General features: G+C 38.3%; 1 protein-coding gene across 20 annotated transcripts in view; it reads right to left on the bottom strand.

Moving 5' to 3' along the window:
* The window catches only part of Arhgef9 (Cdc42 guanine nucleotide exchange factor 9), a 303,108-nt gene that overhangs the window by 74,007 nt on the left and 211,684 nt on the right, over positions 1 to 17,417 (bottom strand). For all 20 annotated transcript variants that reach the window (XM_075958749.1, XM_075958738.1, XM_075958731.1 and 17 more), the window contains one exon: positions 236 to 427. In XM_075958749.1, the coding sequence (XP_075814864.1) occupies positions 236 to 427 (192 nt within the window). The remainder of the gene's footprint in view (positions 1 to 235; positions 428 to 17,417) is intronic.

Raw genomic sequence — 17,417 nt, 5'->3', positions numbered from 1 at the left:
AAGTATATATTAATGGATTAATGACAAAGAAGAATCAAAGAGAGGAGAGAAAAAGAAATTGAAAACCCAAAGGATGCAATTTCATCCCATTGAAAACTGTCTGGGTGGTCAGTGCAGCTAATTTGTCCAACATTTTGGGACTGCCACAAAGAGGTCCATGCTGACTGTCAGCTCTTCCTAGAAGAAGAATATCCCACCACCTATGCCCCCCCCCCCCATGCACCACCATGGCTACCTCACAAATGTCCTTGAGGTGCTTGATGTAATGACGCTCGGTGCTCATGATCTCATTGATGACGTTGGCCCGCATCTGGTCGCGGTTCTGTAGTGGCCGGCCCAGACAAAGGCAGTCTGAATTGGGGTCCAGGTGCCCATTCTGCACATCACTGGGCCCTTCCTCCACCCCATCCTCCTGGTTCACCCAGAGCTGTAGAAGTAGGCAAGGAAAAAAATAAATAATAATGGGTTAACCTTCTTTGAGAAATTTTCAGCTAGAGAAAGGAAAAATGAGTAACTATATATTTACAAAGCCTTCAATCAGAAGCGTTTGAAAGCAAGAGTGCCAAGACTAATTCTAGGATGTCTTGTTGGCCCTAAACTGGGCTTCAAATTAAAAAAAAAGATCTACCTAACTTATCTCTAAGTTCTGGAGATTAAAATTTACACACCCTGCCTGGCTCTTTCCTTTCCTTTTTTAAAAAAATGTGTATAATTGATCCCTTACTACCTACCATTTAACACAATTAAAAAGTTCTATAATGAATAAATATTTTAAGGAGTAGATATGGTTTTAAAAATTTATTTCAAGACACTGGAAAATAAAATTAGTTGTATTTATAATAATGAAAACAATTATTTCCTAATATTCTGTTACTTTCTCCCATCCCAGCCTATGTCAGCATATGAGATATCTTCATTGGGTGGAATTTCATCTCTGAATGCTGTATCAAACTTGCCAAAAATTCTGGATAGAGTAATGCAAACATTTTCACAAATATTGTTCACAGATGCTTCAGCATACGCAGGCTCCTGGATGACAAATAAAAAATAAAAACTGCCTATACTCTGTCATAGTTCTAGAGGACTTATTAAAGTACTAAATGAATGACTGAATCATTGAATGGAAGTAAATCAGGGTTAGTGACATCAAATTTATCAATGATCTGTATCAGATATATACTATGTCTAACCACTACATGACTGTAAAAGAAGCCCCCGAGAACAAGATGATGGATTTCTCATTCTTCATTAGAGTCAATGAAGTCTTTCAAAATCTAGTTCTTGTCTTCCTTTTGTATTCCCTCTGTTACTGCCTTCATCTCTCTATAATAAGACACAGTCCCAGGGAAACACCTAACACCACTCTGTCCTACATGCTACTAACAGACCAGGTCCTTGACAATAACTTTGATCAGCGAGCCTCAAACCAAAAATTATCAAAAGCCTCACACTGCTTAAGTCCAAATGCTTCATCTACTGTTCAAAATTATCACAATACGACCCCAATTGTATTTCCACTCTTATCTCCTATTCTCTTCAGAAATAATAGGCTTTTCTCAGATTTTTTCTAATACAGATTGCTATATATATACATCAAGCCCATATAGAATACAGAAATAACGTATTTAAAAACTTAAATAATGACTTAAGCACTCAATTTTCTGATAAAGAAACTGATCTTCACAGGCACTGCCAGGGAAAGCATCTTTGATATATGTATGTATGTGTATCTTCTAATGGTTTTAAATTATTTACTCAATACAAAGGAGATATATGCCTCGCAAAATGTAAAATAGAAAACAAGTAAGACTGTGGTGGTTTTAGTGAAAATGGTCCCCACACATCCATAAGGACTGGCACTATTAGAAGGTGTGGCCTTATTGGAGGAAGTTCATCACTGGGCTTTGAAGTTTCAGAAGCTCAATCAACTAGGCCCAGTGTCCTCCCTTCTGCCTGCAGATTGAGATGTAGAACTCCCCTGCTACTTCTCCAGCATCATGTCTGCCGGCATGCTGCCATGCTCCCCACCATAATGATAATAAACTAAAACTCCAAACTGTAAGCCAGCCCCAGTTCAATATTTTTCTTTGTAAGCGTGGCTATGGTTATAGTGTCTCTTCACAGCAATTGAAATTCTAAGATAAAGACCCTGTTTAGTAGAATCAATGAAGAATGGCAATATTACAACAGACTTACAGAAAAGTCATTGAAAGGGAACACTATGAACAATTGTACACTAAAAATTCAATTAAAAATTATGCAATGGATAAGTTCTTAGAAACACGCAGACTAGAAGAAACCCAAGAACAAACAGTAATCTAAGTAGGGCAATAAGAAGCATGAGACTGAGTAATCAGAAGCTGCTCACACAGAAGCAGGTGACAAGGTCTGCTGGCTTAAATATTTGATTTCAAATATTTAAAGAATTATGGTTCATCTTTGGCAAAAACCCTCAAAATACAAAAAGGCAGACACCTCAACAAAATGTTAGCAACATTTTTTAAACCTTCCTTATCAAATGGGATTGATCTCTGCAATACAAAAGTGGTTTAACATAAGAAAAGCAATGTAGTACAACATAATAATGAAGGTTATAAAATCCCACATGCTTATCTCAATCAGTATACTCCTTCGTGATTAAAAAGTATTTAATAAACTAGAAATAATTTCCTCCAAATGATAACGAGTATTTCTGAAAAGACCATACACCCAAGAAATCAAGGCTATTATCTGCTCTTATCACTGTGATTCAATATTGTACTAAGAATTCTAGCAATAGTAACTGAAGAGGAAAAAAAATAAAAGGAATTTAATTTAATAGAAAATATAAAACTAACTCATATATATAAATCATGCAATCATATACATAGGAAACTCTAAAGAATCCACCCAAAAGCTGTGCTAATAAACAAATTCAGCAATATTTGTAGAATATGGGATAAATATTTTAAAATTAACTGTACTATATAAGACTAAAATTAGGAATACTACATTTAAATAGTACGAAAAATCAAGTAATTGAGTGAATTCAACAACTTTACATTTTTTGACATCTTTAGTAGGCTTTCTCTATAAATAAATTAATAATTATAAAAGGAACTGAAATGTCTCACCAAAGATTCACACATTCCTAAAGAATCAGTTCCCAATGTAGCAGTGCTCAGAGGTGACGCTGGGGAAGTGATTATATCATGAAAGTGCTGATTTCATCAATGGGTTAATCAACTGATGGACTTATAATTTGATAGACTACTGGGAGTGCTGGAAACAAGAGATGGGGTCTAGCTAAAGGGGGTAGTCCTTTAAGAGTGTGTCCTCAGTTTTTTCTTACTCATTCATATTCATGCCCTCTCGCTCTCTCTTTGCTTCCATGGTATGAGATCAGCAGCCTCCTCTGGAACCTTTTCCTAGCACCATTGTGCTATGCCTCCATAGTCTTGGGCTGAAATCTCTGAAACCATGATCCAAAATAAACTTTTCTTCCCTTTAAATTTTTCTTCCTTTTTTTCCTTCAGGTATTTGGTCACAATGACAGGCGCCAACTACTATGGGTAACATCATTATGCGTTCAAGGAAAGTTCTAGAGTTACTTAGAAATTTGTCTTATCTCTTAATGGAGCAATGTGATGTTTTGTAGGTGAAAGATGGAGTATTTAGAACTGTCAGCTGGAAAACAAAGAGTGCAAGCTAAGAGTTTAACGGGCAGTTCTGTGGGAGGTTGGAAGACAATGCTGAGAAAAATGAAGACAATGGAGGCCTGGCTTGTGAAGTTTCAAACAGAACATTGAGAATCCCATAAAGACTTGGTCAGGCTCTCTCATTTGTGGGATATAGATGAGTTAAGCATCTGTGGAAGTGAAACCTTTGCTTTAATGGGACAATGGACACTGGTGAGCTAGTAATGAAAAATCACCCGTGATTAATAAGAGACAGGCATTACTGAGGCAAAACCTTCTGGGAAGTGTTCTCTCGGGGTTAGCACATAAATGTTTGGTCCAGGCAGGGCTAAGACCTTCAAGTTGACAGTAGAACTTGCTAAGTAATGTGTAAGACACTTCCACATGGTACTAGTTTTTGAAGACGTGAAGGGGACACAAAGAATTGCTGAATCACAAAACCTTGTGGCAGTGCTCGAAGATCTACAGAGACACACTGAGTGACCATCAGTGAAGGTGAAGTGTCAGTAAGTGGAAATTGTAGGACTGAAGAGACAAGCTGAGGCTTGTCAACATGTGGCGTAGTTAAAAGTCACAGTTAGCTTTACTTGTCACCTTGATATACACAGGAAGAGGGAACCTCAATTAGTAATTGTCTCTATTGGACAAGCGTATGGGCATGTTTGAGGCACTTTCTGATTTCTAATTGATGTAGATGGGTTCAGCCCAGTGAAGATGACACCATTCCTGGGAAGGTGGGCCTGAACTATATAAAAGAATGATGGCCAAGCAAGTCAGGTAGAGCAAGCCAGTAAGCAGCACCCCTCCATGGTCTCTGCTTCAGTTCCTGCCTTGGGGTTTCCACCTTGAGTCCTTGCCTTCATTTCCCTTTCTCCCTAGACGATAAACAGTAACTTCTAACATGAATTAAACCGGTTCCTCCCCAAGTTAGTTTTGGTCAGTGTTTATCATAGCAGCAGAGAAGTAAAGTAGGACATTGCCCCACTAATCAATATATAAACACTTAGCATTCTTGCCTAGCACAAAGACAATCAGCCAACTCCTTGGCCCTCAAGGGAAAGATAATTAGTAATTATTACTAATTAACTGAAAATCACCATAAGAAAGCTGTTAACAAATTGCTTTTCCCTTTCTAACATACATATAATTAGAAGTAATGATCTCCAATAAAACAATGAAAATTTTGGTTGCATTAGAAATGGAGGGGAGAGGGATGGGGAGAAAAAGGAAAACCTCACAGAAATGCATTCATAACTACATTAACACACTAAACTAGGACTTGTCCGCAGGGTTTTACTGTACCATAGCACACCCATGATATCAACCACGTCTTTCCAACACATCCTTGGAACACAATGAAGCCAAGTGCCCTGAACTTAAGTCTGGAAGTGTAAAAGCCAAAATACATCTTCCTTCATTTGTTTCTTTCAGGTATTTTGGTCACAGCTACCCAAAACATGCAAACAAACAAAACCAATGTAACAGACCAAATACGGTTTCCTTTTTTAAAATTTTATTTCCACTTCCTATGCAAGAGAGCCAAGGCAGTGAGTCTCTCATGGTAAACAAGCAGAATCTGAGATTGATGCACAGTCTCTAAGTACTTAGACCAAATCAGGAGAAAATCTGGCAGGGTAAAGAAAGTAGACTTGATAGCTTGGGTAGAAATATGGGCTTTCCAACACAGAGTAAGTTACCTGACTTCTCTAATCCTCAATGTCCTCATCAGTAAAACAGAATAGTATCAGTCCACTTCAGAGACTACTGCAGGAATCATATGCATCTAAAACTCTTACATGAGATATCAATAATAGTTCCTGGCATCAAGTCGAGACGCTAATTATCCCGTAATTTGATACCATCTGCCTCTAGAATAATAAAGCAACATCTGAGAGGCATTCTCTAGTCAGGCTACTTTAGGAAGTACTTAGAAAGTACTTTGTTCTCATAATTTTCCTAAATATTTCGCACACTAAATACCCCGTCCTTTGCAACCAGACTCTATAGCCCTTCTACCCCATCATCATAGTCAGGAATCTTGATATTTTATCTATTAAAAGTCTTCCTAAGTAATGTATCAAATCAATGAGGGTAACTTGGGGTCCTATGAAGCACTTCGGAGGTAAAACATTTTTCTAGTCAGTTAAAAAAGAAAACAAAAGTTGAATCCTTCTAAGATAAACCATGTTCTCCTCTCCCTGTTTTTTTTTCTTTTTAGTGACTGTTATGGGGCTCTACTGCTTGGACCTTGATGGAATTCACGTTCATTAATAAAGGAGCCCTAGCCGGGCTGTGGTTCATGCCTTTAATCCGAGCACTCAGGAGGCAGAGGCAGGCAGATTTTTGTGAGTTCGAGGCCAGCTGGTCTACAAGAGCAAGACAGGTTCCAAAGCCACAGAGAAACCTTGCCTTGCAAAAATAAATAAATAAATAAATGTAAAAATAAAAATAAAGGAGTCCCAAACAAGTGCTTTGGCAGGACCTTTGCAAGGCCTTGTCTTCTACAGTTCCAATAGGCTTTCTGTTTGAACTTTCTGAAATCAGAAAACATGGTTCCTTTCGCAATAGCCAAACAAAAAATAATTGGAAATAAATTTAACCAAGAAAATGAAAGAATGCTACAATAAAAACTTCAAGATACTGAAGAAAGAAATTGAGGAAGTTATCAGAAGATGGAAAGATCTCCTATGCTTGTGGGAGAATTAATATTGTGGAAATAGTCACCCTACCAAAAGAAACCTACAGATCCAATATAATCCAAATGAAAATATGAGGGCCTCCCTTCATAAGAATAGGAAAAATTTTAAAAAGTTATATGGAGTTACAAAATATTAAAGAGAGCCAAAGCAATCTGGGGGTGGGGCAGAGCTGTGAGATAGATCATTATACCTGATTTCAAGCTAGGAGCTATTGTAATGAAAACAGCATGATACTAGCAAAGGGGAACACAAATCAATAAAATAGAATGAGGACTCAGATATAAATCTAAACACAACAGCTACATAACTTTTGATAAAGATGCCAAGAATATAGAGAAATGAGGCAGAATCTTCAACAAATAGTGCTGGGATACATGGATTTCAATATACAGAAAAATGAAGACAGATCCTTAACCCCAAAAACCTCCAAAAACTTACCTCTAACTGGATCAAAGACCTTAGCATAAGATTTCGTAGCCTATAACTACTAAAGGAGAAAGTAAGGAGTACATGGCAACTTTCAGGCAAAGATCAGGACATTCTGAATATGACTCTAGGAGCACAGAAAATAAGACCAGCAACTAACAAATGGGACCTCATAAAACTAAATCGTTTCCATACAGCAAAGGAAACCATGAAACAAAGAGAAGCCCACAAAATGGGAGAATATCTTTGCCAGCTATGTATCTCAAAAAACTAGGAACAGATCTGCCATGTGACCCAGTTATGCCACTCCTGGGCATGTACCCAAAGAACTTCATAGCTTACTATAGAAATGCTTGCACATCCATGTTCATTGTTATTCTGTTAACTGGGAAATGGAATAAAATAGATGTATATCAACTGATGGATGTATAACAAATGTGGTAACTATAAAAAACTGAACACTTCAGTTGTGAGGAAAAATTAAGTCATAAAATTTAAAGGATGAAACTGGAAAATTACTTGCTGAGGTTATTACCCAGGCCCCAAAAGACAAATGTGCAGTTATCTGTCCTATGTGGGTAGTAGCTTCAAATCTTGTGTTTTGTATGTTTAGCTTAGGGAACAGGTGGTAACCAGGAAACTCTCGATGTTCCACTGGGTAAAGGGGTGCATATTAGGAAGGGGGTATGGAGCATAGGTGAGGTGAAAGCGGAGCACGAAACTACTGAGGGCAGAAAAATTAAAGCAGGTACTGGAGAAATGGGGACGCTAGATGGCAAGGGAAGATTTGCTAGAGGGCAATTCTTCCAACTAAACTGAGAAATTTCCTGGGAACCTATGATCTTGCAAGTCCTGGAGACTGCATAATGTAGAACACATGTGAATTCAAAGACAGTGTGACCATACTGGGCGCTAACGATTTAAATGGGGCTGGGGGCAGGAGGGGAAGGAAAAAAGGGGTAAGTGGGGATTAACCAAAACAAAGAATGTGTGAAGAAGCCTTATGAAACCCCACTAGTATAAACTAACTAAAGCATAATTTTAAAAGAAAATGAGTTGGAACAGAAATGTCCCACATGGGAGAATAATGCTGTTCTCAGAAGATGTAAGTTATTAAGTAAAAATCTCAGTGCCAAGCACAGGTTACCTCCCTATGAATTATTGGTGAGGGAGGCCCCAGAGACACCCTAAAGAGGACTGGCTATTAGCATTGCCCTTGGCTGCCATCATAAATACATAATAAACATACATACATACATAAACATATTGCTGAAAACAAAATGTACTTCAGTCGAAGGACATAAAGACATCAATATTGATTGACCAAGAAACTCTTCCTGCTAGCTACTTTTCTTTTTTCTTTCTTTTTTTTGTTTTTGTTTTTCTAGACAGGAATTCTCTGTAGCTTTGGGGCCTGTTCTGGATTAGCTCTTGTAGACCAGGCTGACTCACAGAGATCTGCCTGTCTCTACCTCCCAAATGCTGGGATTAATGGCATGTGCCACCACCGCCTGGCTTCCTGCTAGCTACCGTTCATAATGATGGAAAGTGCTATGGGGAGAAAAAAAATCAATGGTCTTAGCCAATGCTGAACTTTGCATTCTATAATAATGATGTGTCAGACAAGATATGCCCACTGGCACAATAGTGGCAAGACAGCTTCTGGGGTAACCAATTACTTTCTTGATTGGATTTGAGGCATGCTCCATAGGAAGTAATTCAGACCTGGTATTGTAAGCATGATCAATACTCACAGCTAGGAACTCCATAGGCTATATGGTAGAGCCTATTAATTGTTTGCTAAATGGTCATATTGAGAAATTCCTTTTTAAATATTTTTGTTTATATCCATAGATTTGTGCTGCTTTCAACCTTGGTCACAGAAGCATTTTATTGTAATGTACAGAGTGGTTAATGAAGAACTCAAACTCTTTAAGAGGCTGAGAATAAGCACCTATGAGTGAGTGCTCAGTTATGGATGGAACATCTATATTACCACCACCATCACCACCACCACCTCTAAAGTTCAGGAGATATCACAGAAGAGGGGCTGGGAAAAAAATATAAGAGCCGGAGGATGGGAAGAATACTGTGAAAACCTGGTCTGTGTATATCACATAGCTGTTACATACATGAACTCACAGCAACTCTGGTTACAGATACAAGACCTCCACAAGATCAATGAAGTTAAGAATTCAAGCATAAAGGGAGAAGGAACTCCCAAAGCCCCCCTAATAGCAACTGGTAACTGCTAAGAAAGGGACAGTCCCTTTTGTTTGGTGTGGGGCTAGTCATTTGTAGGTTATTCATGCCTCATTGGATAATCCAAACACATGTACATCTGGCCCTATCAATTGGACGTAGTGGGTTATAATAAAGACACTGCTTTAGGAGAGATAGGAGATATGTTGTAAGGTGTGTGGTGGGAGCCGGGGGCAGTGAGTGACATATGGGAGATGAAGATACACTGTATAAATATATGAAAAAATATAAAAGGCCTCTATTTAAGCTATCAGATTTGGACATATGAAGTCCTTCCCTGCCTGATTTCATGATGAAATCCACAGTTAAAAATGCTGAAAAATCAATCTTACCCAAGTTACTCATCTTCCAGAAAACAGACAATTTTTTTTAATTAAGATTTAGAAAAAATCTTAAAACAAAAGTGTTGGTAGTGATTTGATAAAACACTGGCTTGGTAACCTTGACACCTCACCTTAGGAATCCTTGTCATGAGAAAGGACATCAATTTGCATAGCTTGGACCCTAAGTCTCCCCTTGTTAGTGCTGTAAGAAATTGTTTCAAAACAGGTTGTGAGGGAGTAGCTCTTCAAATATGATAAGATTTGAAAAAAGTAGGAACACATTTACAAAAATGCATTTTTTTTGGTTTTTTGAGACAGGGTTTCTCTGTGGCTTTGGAGCCTGTCCTGGAACTAGCTCTGTAGACCAGGCTGGTCTCGAACGTACAGAGATCTGCCTGCCTCTGCCTCTCGAGTGCTGGGATTAAAGGCATGCGCCACAATCGCCCAGCCTACAAAAATGCATTCTTAAACTCTTCAATGACTATAAAGGACAAGCTTTTCTCAGATGTTACCTCATAATTCTAGGGGCAGATGGTGTCAGCCTAAGGGATAAAAATAACTTACTGAAACATGTTTTGGGCTAAACCATCTATTTGCAAAGGTAGGGTCTCATTCATTCTTATCCTGCAGAATGGTAGATATATCTCAAATCTGGCTTGTTTCTTGCCACGTGATCTCTTGCAACACTCTCCTTATATTTTCACCCATTGTTGTTCTTTATACAAGCTTTGGTATTCTCTAAAGGCTACTCAAACCATATGATCCTTCCTCGCCTCATCTTGAAAACTGCGTCTCTTCCCACATTATCCTAAGTATTTTATCTGCTTACCTTTGTGCAATGATAGCAGGGCTGGAGTAATGAGTAATGAGAAGAATTTATAGGTCTGCTATTATAGCTCTGTTCCTTGATGCATCTAATCTATTTTTAGCCTCCTATGTACTGTACTTGTCTACAAATGAAGGCTAAGTGCTAAGGTACTACTGCAGTAACATTATGTTTCTTTCTAGAAACCAAGTAGCCAAAAAAAAAAGCACACTGTCCAACTATAGATGAGGCAGGTTCATTACTCACAATACTATTATTATTACGTTGAAAGCCTGACATTAGCAGCATGTTCAGATCTCTGAGTAGATCTTGTCCTTGGACAAGTGGCCGAATGAGATGGAACTTGAGTTCTGTATACCCAGTTAAACTTAGCAACATACATATAGGAGCAGCAAGAAGATGATTCAGATGGAATAACTCATCTAAATGATGGATAAAAGCTGAAAGCCAACCAGGAGGTTGTGACACGTGTCTTTAATCCCAGTATCTAGGAGGCAGAGGCAGGTGGATCTCTGATTTCCAGGCTAGCCTGATCTACTAAGCCAGTTTCAAGACAGTCAACAGTCAGAACTACACAGAGAAACCTTGTCTTTAAAAAGAAAAGAAGCTTTGAAAAAAGAAGCCGAAAGTCTAGAAGTTGGAGGACAGGAGAGGCTTGGAGGATCTCATCTTGAACTCCAGACCCTTGAATAGAAAGAGAGAATATTCTCAAACAGAGGGCAAGAAAGGAAAAAGAAACACATTTCTGACATTAGCTTTAAAAGTTTGCTGTATCGGCAGTACTGTTGTTAAATGCTTTCTCTGCAATAAATATATTGTCAGTACTTCTACTGCATAATTTTGTATGGTTCTCTTAACAAAAGATTCAGGTAAGCGCTGTTAAATCATTAGTTTACAAAAATATGGTCACCGTAGCACAGAAAGCACAAGCCGCTACCTGTTCCTAGACATTTATTAATAAATAAGAAGGGTCTAATTCCAACCAAGAAAAATAATTTCCAGAGCCACTGGTCTTGGCCATATATACTCATTTCAGGAGTAGAAGTTCCAGAAAAGCAGAGTATAGTTTGGATGAAAAAGAAAATCTCCTAGGCCCATCCTAAGCCATAAGCAATGACTTGAAGAGGCAGGGAGCCGTCAGTAGACTAACGGTAACTACCTAATTGGTAGTTTGCCTTAGATAATCCATGGGAACAAATTTAAGGTTAAATGCTGATGTTGCTATATAATAAGGGATTCATAGAGAAGTTTATGCTACATAAAGCAAAATTCTGACCATAGCATGGTGGTGCATGGTTCATAATCCCAGCAGTGGGAAGATGAAACAGGAGGATCATAAAATTAAGATCAGCCTGAATTACATAATTAAAATCAAAGCACATGCCTGGAGAAAGAGACGGAAAGAGGAGGAGAAGGAAGGAAGGAAGGAAGGAAGGAAGGAAGGAAGGAAGGAAGGAAGGAAGAAAAAGAAAAAGAAAATTTAATCTCCATGCATCTTTAGATGGTCAAATATAGCTTAATGGGTAATATAATGTCATATAAACACCAATGAATAATCAAAAGTGCTGAACTGGAAACTGGTTCAACATTATAATTCTAATTGTCTACAGGATCCTTGATGGATCACATCCTATATTTAAGCCTGCATTCCCTTGCCTTGTATCTGTAACTGAGATGGGAAAAGGAATGATTAAACTTTTCCATAATGTAGTAAAGGTTAAGTAATAGCCAGTGACAAGGGAGAAGGGATGGAAAGGTCATGGCAGTAGAGGGAAAGGGGCATGAATATAAAATGCCTAGGTCCCCTAAACGTCTTCAGCAGCTTTCAAACCAAGAACTCCAGGTTCTGAGTACTACACATAGATTTCTCCACAGATGTCCATATGTTCCTCTCTTTGACAATGGAAGGAGGGCTATAGATGCATCTTCTTTCCATTAGGCTTTGTATATGATAATTTATGGTGTCAGAAAAATACTGTCACCCCATTATTGTGTAACTCTATTTAAACTACTTATATAAATATGTGTATATGCAAATGTTTTAGGAAGCTTTTACAGTAGCTTTCCATATGGCTTTTTAAAAAGTTTAGTGTTAATTTTTCCTCCCCATACTAAGTCCTCTATCCTTCTGTCCCAGCCCATATCACATATAATATTTCTTGCTTCGTTCATCATTCCCCCTTTATATCACCTACACCCTATCTCTCCTCTATTGAAAGCTCACCCAATCAGTCCAGTGTTGGGTTCCTGAATAATATAGGTATTCCTATTTAAACACATGTGTCTGAAGATTCAAAGTTAGCACCTTCGTACGAGCAAGAGCACTCAGTGTTTGCCTTTCTGGGTCTGGGCTACCTCACTCACAATACTTCTAGCACCATCCATTTACCCGTAAATTTCATTTTTCTTCACAGCTAAAAAGCATTCCATTGTGTAAATGTAAAACATCTAGGCTGTTTCCATTCCCTGGCCACTGTGAATAGAGCAGCAATAAACATGAATAATCAGGTGACTCTGTAGTAGGATATAAAATCCTTTGGGTTATGCCCAAGAGCGGTATAGCTGGAGCATGTGGCAGATCTATTTTCAGTGTTTTGAAGAAGATCCACACTGATTTCCATAGTGGTTGTACCAGTTTACACTCCCACCATCAGTGAATAAGTGTTTCCTTTCTCCATATTTATGCCAGAATCTGTTGTCGTTTTGTTCCTGTTGAACTTAGCCATTCTGATTTGGCTACGATGAAATCTCAGAGTAGTTTTAATTTGAATTTCCTTGATACTTAAGGTTATTGAACATTAAACACAAAATATTTATGAATCATTTGCATTTCTCCTTTTGAGAACTATCTGTTTAACTCCAAGTTTCAATTTTTAATAGTATTGTTTTCTTGGTGTTTAGGGTTCCTTTTTACTTTAAGTTCTTAGTACAGTCTAGATGATAATCCTCTGTCAGATGCGTAGGGAACTGCCCAAAGTGACTCCATTTTACCCTAGTTTTAGTTAATGTCAGCTTCTGCTTCATTCAACTGCTTCCCAGACCCTGCTATCAACATCCTGATAAGCAGAGCCTTCTAATGTATCTGAAGTTTGGAGAGATCCATGTTTTACAAAATGAAACAAATTACTTAATCAACTCAAGCTTTTGAAACCTTTGTTTTTTGCCTACCTCTGCTGTGATGTAATTGTTTGGGGATTTAGGAACCTTATCCTGTTTACTTTGGGGTCCAGAATCTTTTCCTGGTGTGAGTTTGCTCTAGAGCACTGACAAATAAAGGACTTTTAATCTGACCTCACTGAGTGACACTTTGTTTTGTCTCTGCTGTGGAAAACACATAGCTGGTAAAGATTTTTTTTTTCTCTCAGTTCTGTAGACTGTCTCTTGCGTCATGGTGTCTGTTTTAGTTAGGGTTTCTATTGCTAAGACATAACACCATGATCAAAAAGCAACTTGGGGAGGAAAGGGTTTATTTGGCTTATACATCCACAGCACTATTCATTATTGAAGGAAGCAAGGACAGGAACTCAAACAGGACAGCATCCAGGAGGCAGAAGCTGATGCAGAGGCCATGGGGGGCGGGGGTGGTGCTGTTCACTGTCTTGTTCCCCCTAGCTTGCTCAGCCTACTTTCTTATAGAACCTAGAACCGCACCAGTCCAGGGGTAGCACCATCCACAATGGGCTGGGCCCTCCCCCATCAATCACTAATTAAGAAAATGCCTTACAGCTGTATCTTATAGGGGAATTTCCTCAGTTAAGGTTCCCTCATTTTAGATAGCTCTAGGTTGTGTGTCAAGTTGACAGCAGATTAGGCAGCAGTGTGTCCTTCACTATACAGAAGCTCTTTTGTTTCATGCGACTCTATTAGTGAATTGTTAGTCTTAATGCCTGTGCTGTTGGGTCCTCTTCAGAAAGTCCTTTCTAATGCCTGTAAGGCGAAGGCTATAACCTATGTGTTTTCTTCTCGTACAGATGCAGGCTACGGGGTCTCATGTTGAGGACTTTAATCCATTTGAAGTGGAGTTTTGTGAAGGGTGAGAGATAAGGATTTAGTTTCATTCTTTTCCATGTAGTAATCCAGTTTAATAAGCACCATTTGTTGAACATGCTGCCTTACCTGCAATGTGTGTGTGTGTGTGTGTGTGTGTGTTTTGGCCCCATTGTAAAAAGAAAAAAAATCAAGTGACTAGAGGAATGCGGGCTGATTCGTGCATCTTCAATTATATTCCATTGGTCACTGTGTCTATTTTATGCCAATACCATGTTATTTTTGTTATTATGGTTCTGTAGTTACAATTTAAAATCAGAGAAGGCGATACCTCTAGCAGTGTTTTTACTGTTCAGAATTGTTTTTGCTATCCTTCATTTTTTGTATGTTTCCATATAAATTTTAAGATTTTTTTTTCAATTTTTGTAAAGAATTGCATTGGAATTTTGAAGAGGAATCCATTGAAGTTGTAGATCGCTTTTGATAGGATGGGCATTTCCACACTATGGATTCTATGGGTCTGTGAACAAGGAAGGTCTTTCTATTTTTTGGCTTCTCCTTCAGTTTCTTTCTTTAAAGGTTTTTTTTTTCACTTCCTTTTTAGAATTACCCCTCCAATTTTTGAGGCTATTGTGAATGGAATTATTTCCCGGATTTCATTCTTGATATATTGTAAATAGAAAGGCCATTAATTTTTGAGTTAATTTTGTATGCTGTTTCTTTGATGAATATGTTTAACAGTTGTAGTCTGCTGGTGGAATCCTCGTGTTCTTCTGTGTATAGTAGCATCTACACAGAAAGATATTTTGACTTCTTCCTTTTCTATTTGTATACTCTTTATCTCCTTCTTTTGTATTCTTGTTCTGAAATTCCAAGCACTATATCAAACAAGGGTGAAGAGAGTAGACAGTTGTCTTATTCCTGATTTTAGTGGAAATACTTTAACTTTTTTCTCTATCATGATATAGGTTGTGGGCTTGTTGAATATTGCCATTATTACAGTGAGATATGCTCCTTTTATCCCTAGATTCACCAGGACTTTCATTATGAAGGGATACTAGATTTTGTCAAAGGACTTTTTGGTGCCTAATAAGATGAGAATGTTATTTCTGTTCCCGAGTCTATGTGATAGATTACATTAATTGATTTATATATGTTGAACCATCCCCGAGTCTTTGAGATGAAGCCAACTTGATCATTATAGGCCACTGTCATTGCTTTTGGTTACCATCCAGAAATTGTTGAGGATACCACATACTTGATTCATAAAACACTGAAAGAAATAACGCTAGTACTGACTCAAAGCCTCATCCCTACTGGCTAGCTCTTACAGAACTGGAAAGTTATATGCATGCTTCTGGGGCAGGCGGAATGAAATAATCCATCTTACCCAGCTGTAAACTCTGGCAGCTACATTTAAACCAGTCTGGCAAGATATGCCCACTGAAGCAAGAGTGGCACAAATATTATGGTGCTAATCAGTTACTTTCTGATTGGATTTAAGATCCACAAGACTAAACTCATAACTCTTGTCATTAAAGGGGCCCAGAACCTGAGACTAGGTAGGATTTAAGCCCTAGGGGAAAATCTGGTACTATTATTCTGCTAAATGAGAAAACTAACTCCTTAAGATTTATATTGATGCCCATATAGTAGTGCATCTCCTAATTCTTGTGTGTGTGTGTGTGTATGGTGACATATGTGCCTGTCAGTATCAGCATGTACTTTTGTATGCAAGCATGCATAGAAGCCAGAGGCAGACATTAGGTGTGTGTGTTTCCTCAAATGCTCCCATCGGTTTTTTTTGTTGTTGTTGTTGTTTTTTGAGGATTATCTCTCAGTAAACCTGAAGGTCATTGATTCAGTTAGACCTAAAAGGTCACTGACTAGGCTGACTAGCCAACGAGTTTCAGAGATCCACCTATTTCCCTGGACCCCTCGACTGGCCAAACCTGATAAGCCAGGATTTCAGACACATGGCACCATGCCTTGCTTTTTATATAGACACTAGGGATTCAAACTTGGGTCCTTATGCTTGCTTACACAGCAGGCGCGTTACTGAGTCATCTTGCCAGCCTCACGTAATCCTTTTATGTCCCAACTTCCAGGAAAGCAAGATACCAAAGAAATCTAGAACTGAAAACAGAACAGAACAAAGAACAAACAAGAAAAATTTATACAACTTTAAATATATATATATATATATATATATATATACACATATATATACACATTTATTGGATTTTCTTGAGGAGTGAGCTGGGGGCAGTACACATTCATGTGTATAGAGGACAGAGAACAATCTGCCAAACTCAAGTTGTTTATCTCATTTCACCATGTGGGTTCAAGTGATCAAACTTAGGTCATTCATTGCACACAGCAGTAAGCACCTTTTCCAGCTGAGTCACCTTGCTTGCCAACTATTTACTTTTTGAATCAACCCATGCCTTGTAACACAGACCTCACCACTCATTACTAACAAGGTGTTTTGTGTCCTATATAAAAACTGCCCTAATGTATGCGCTCCCCAGGCCATGGCCCAATGTCAGAACAAAGATTCTTTTTCTGCACAGCATCAAAGGAAAACAGACTGAATGACTTGAAATTGGTCCCTCGCAGGGAAAACAAAAACCGACCACAGGTTACTTAGAAACACAATCGTGTGCCAGCAAAATTTTCTCAGCTCTCAGGGAAACAAGCCCAGGAAAGCAGGTAAAGATTTCTACAGTAAGATATGGGCACTGATGTTCTCCATGATCTGATTCACCTAACCTGATCAATGGATGAGAAGGTACACTGACTATTGTGTTGCTCTTATAAATCCAAATTCTCACTTCAAAAAGAAATGAAACCAAGAACATATATATACAAGAATAGAATTCTAAACAATGGGGGAGACAGATTTAACTGGAGAGAAGACATATATCTAATAACTCCTTACAGAAGCCAATGGCACGTAGTTTCTATTTTCATATACCTAGAATATCACAACTTAAAAAGCATTTTCACAAGACCCATTATACCCAGTTTACAAGAAGGAAGCCTGAGCCTTGAAGATGCATAGGAAGATGATTAAGTTGTTCATCTAATGACAGAACTGAAGCAAGAATTTTGGTTTCTCAGATTCTCCATGCTTTTTTTTTAGCATGCTAACAAGTATCTAGCTTGAACAGAACCACACAAAATACCCTTGATTATTCATCTTCGGACTTGAACG

Source organism: Microtus pennsylvanicus, chromosome X (genome assembly GCF_037038515.1).
Source record: "Microtus pennsylvanicus isolate mMicPen1 chromosome X, mMicPen1.hap1, whole genome shotgun sequence".
NCBI lineage: Eukaryota > Metazoa > Chordata > Mammalia > Rodentia > Cricetidae > Microtus > Microtus pennsylvanicus.
The sequence above is the reverse complement of the archived record's forward strand: the minus strand, read 5'-3'. Positions and strand labels throughout refer to the sequence as shown.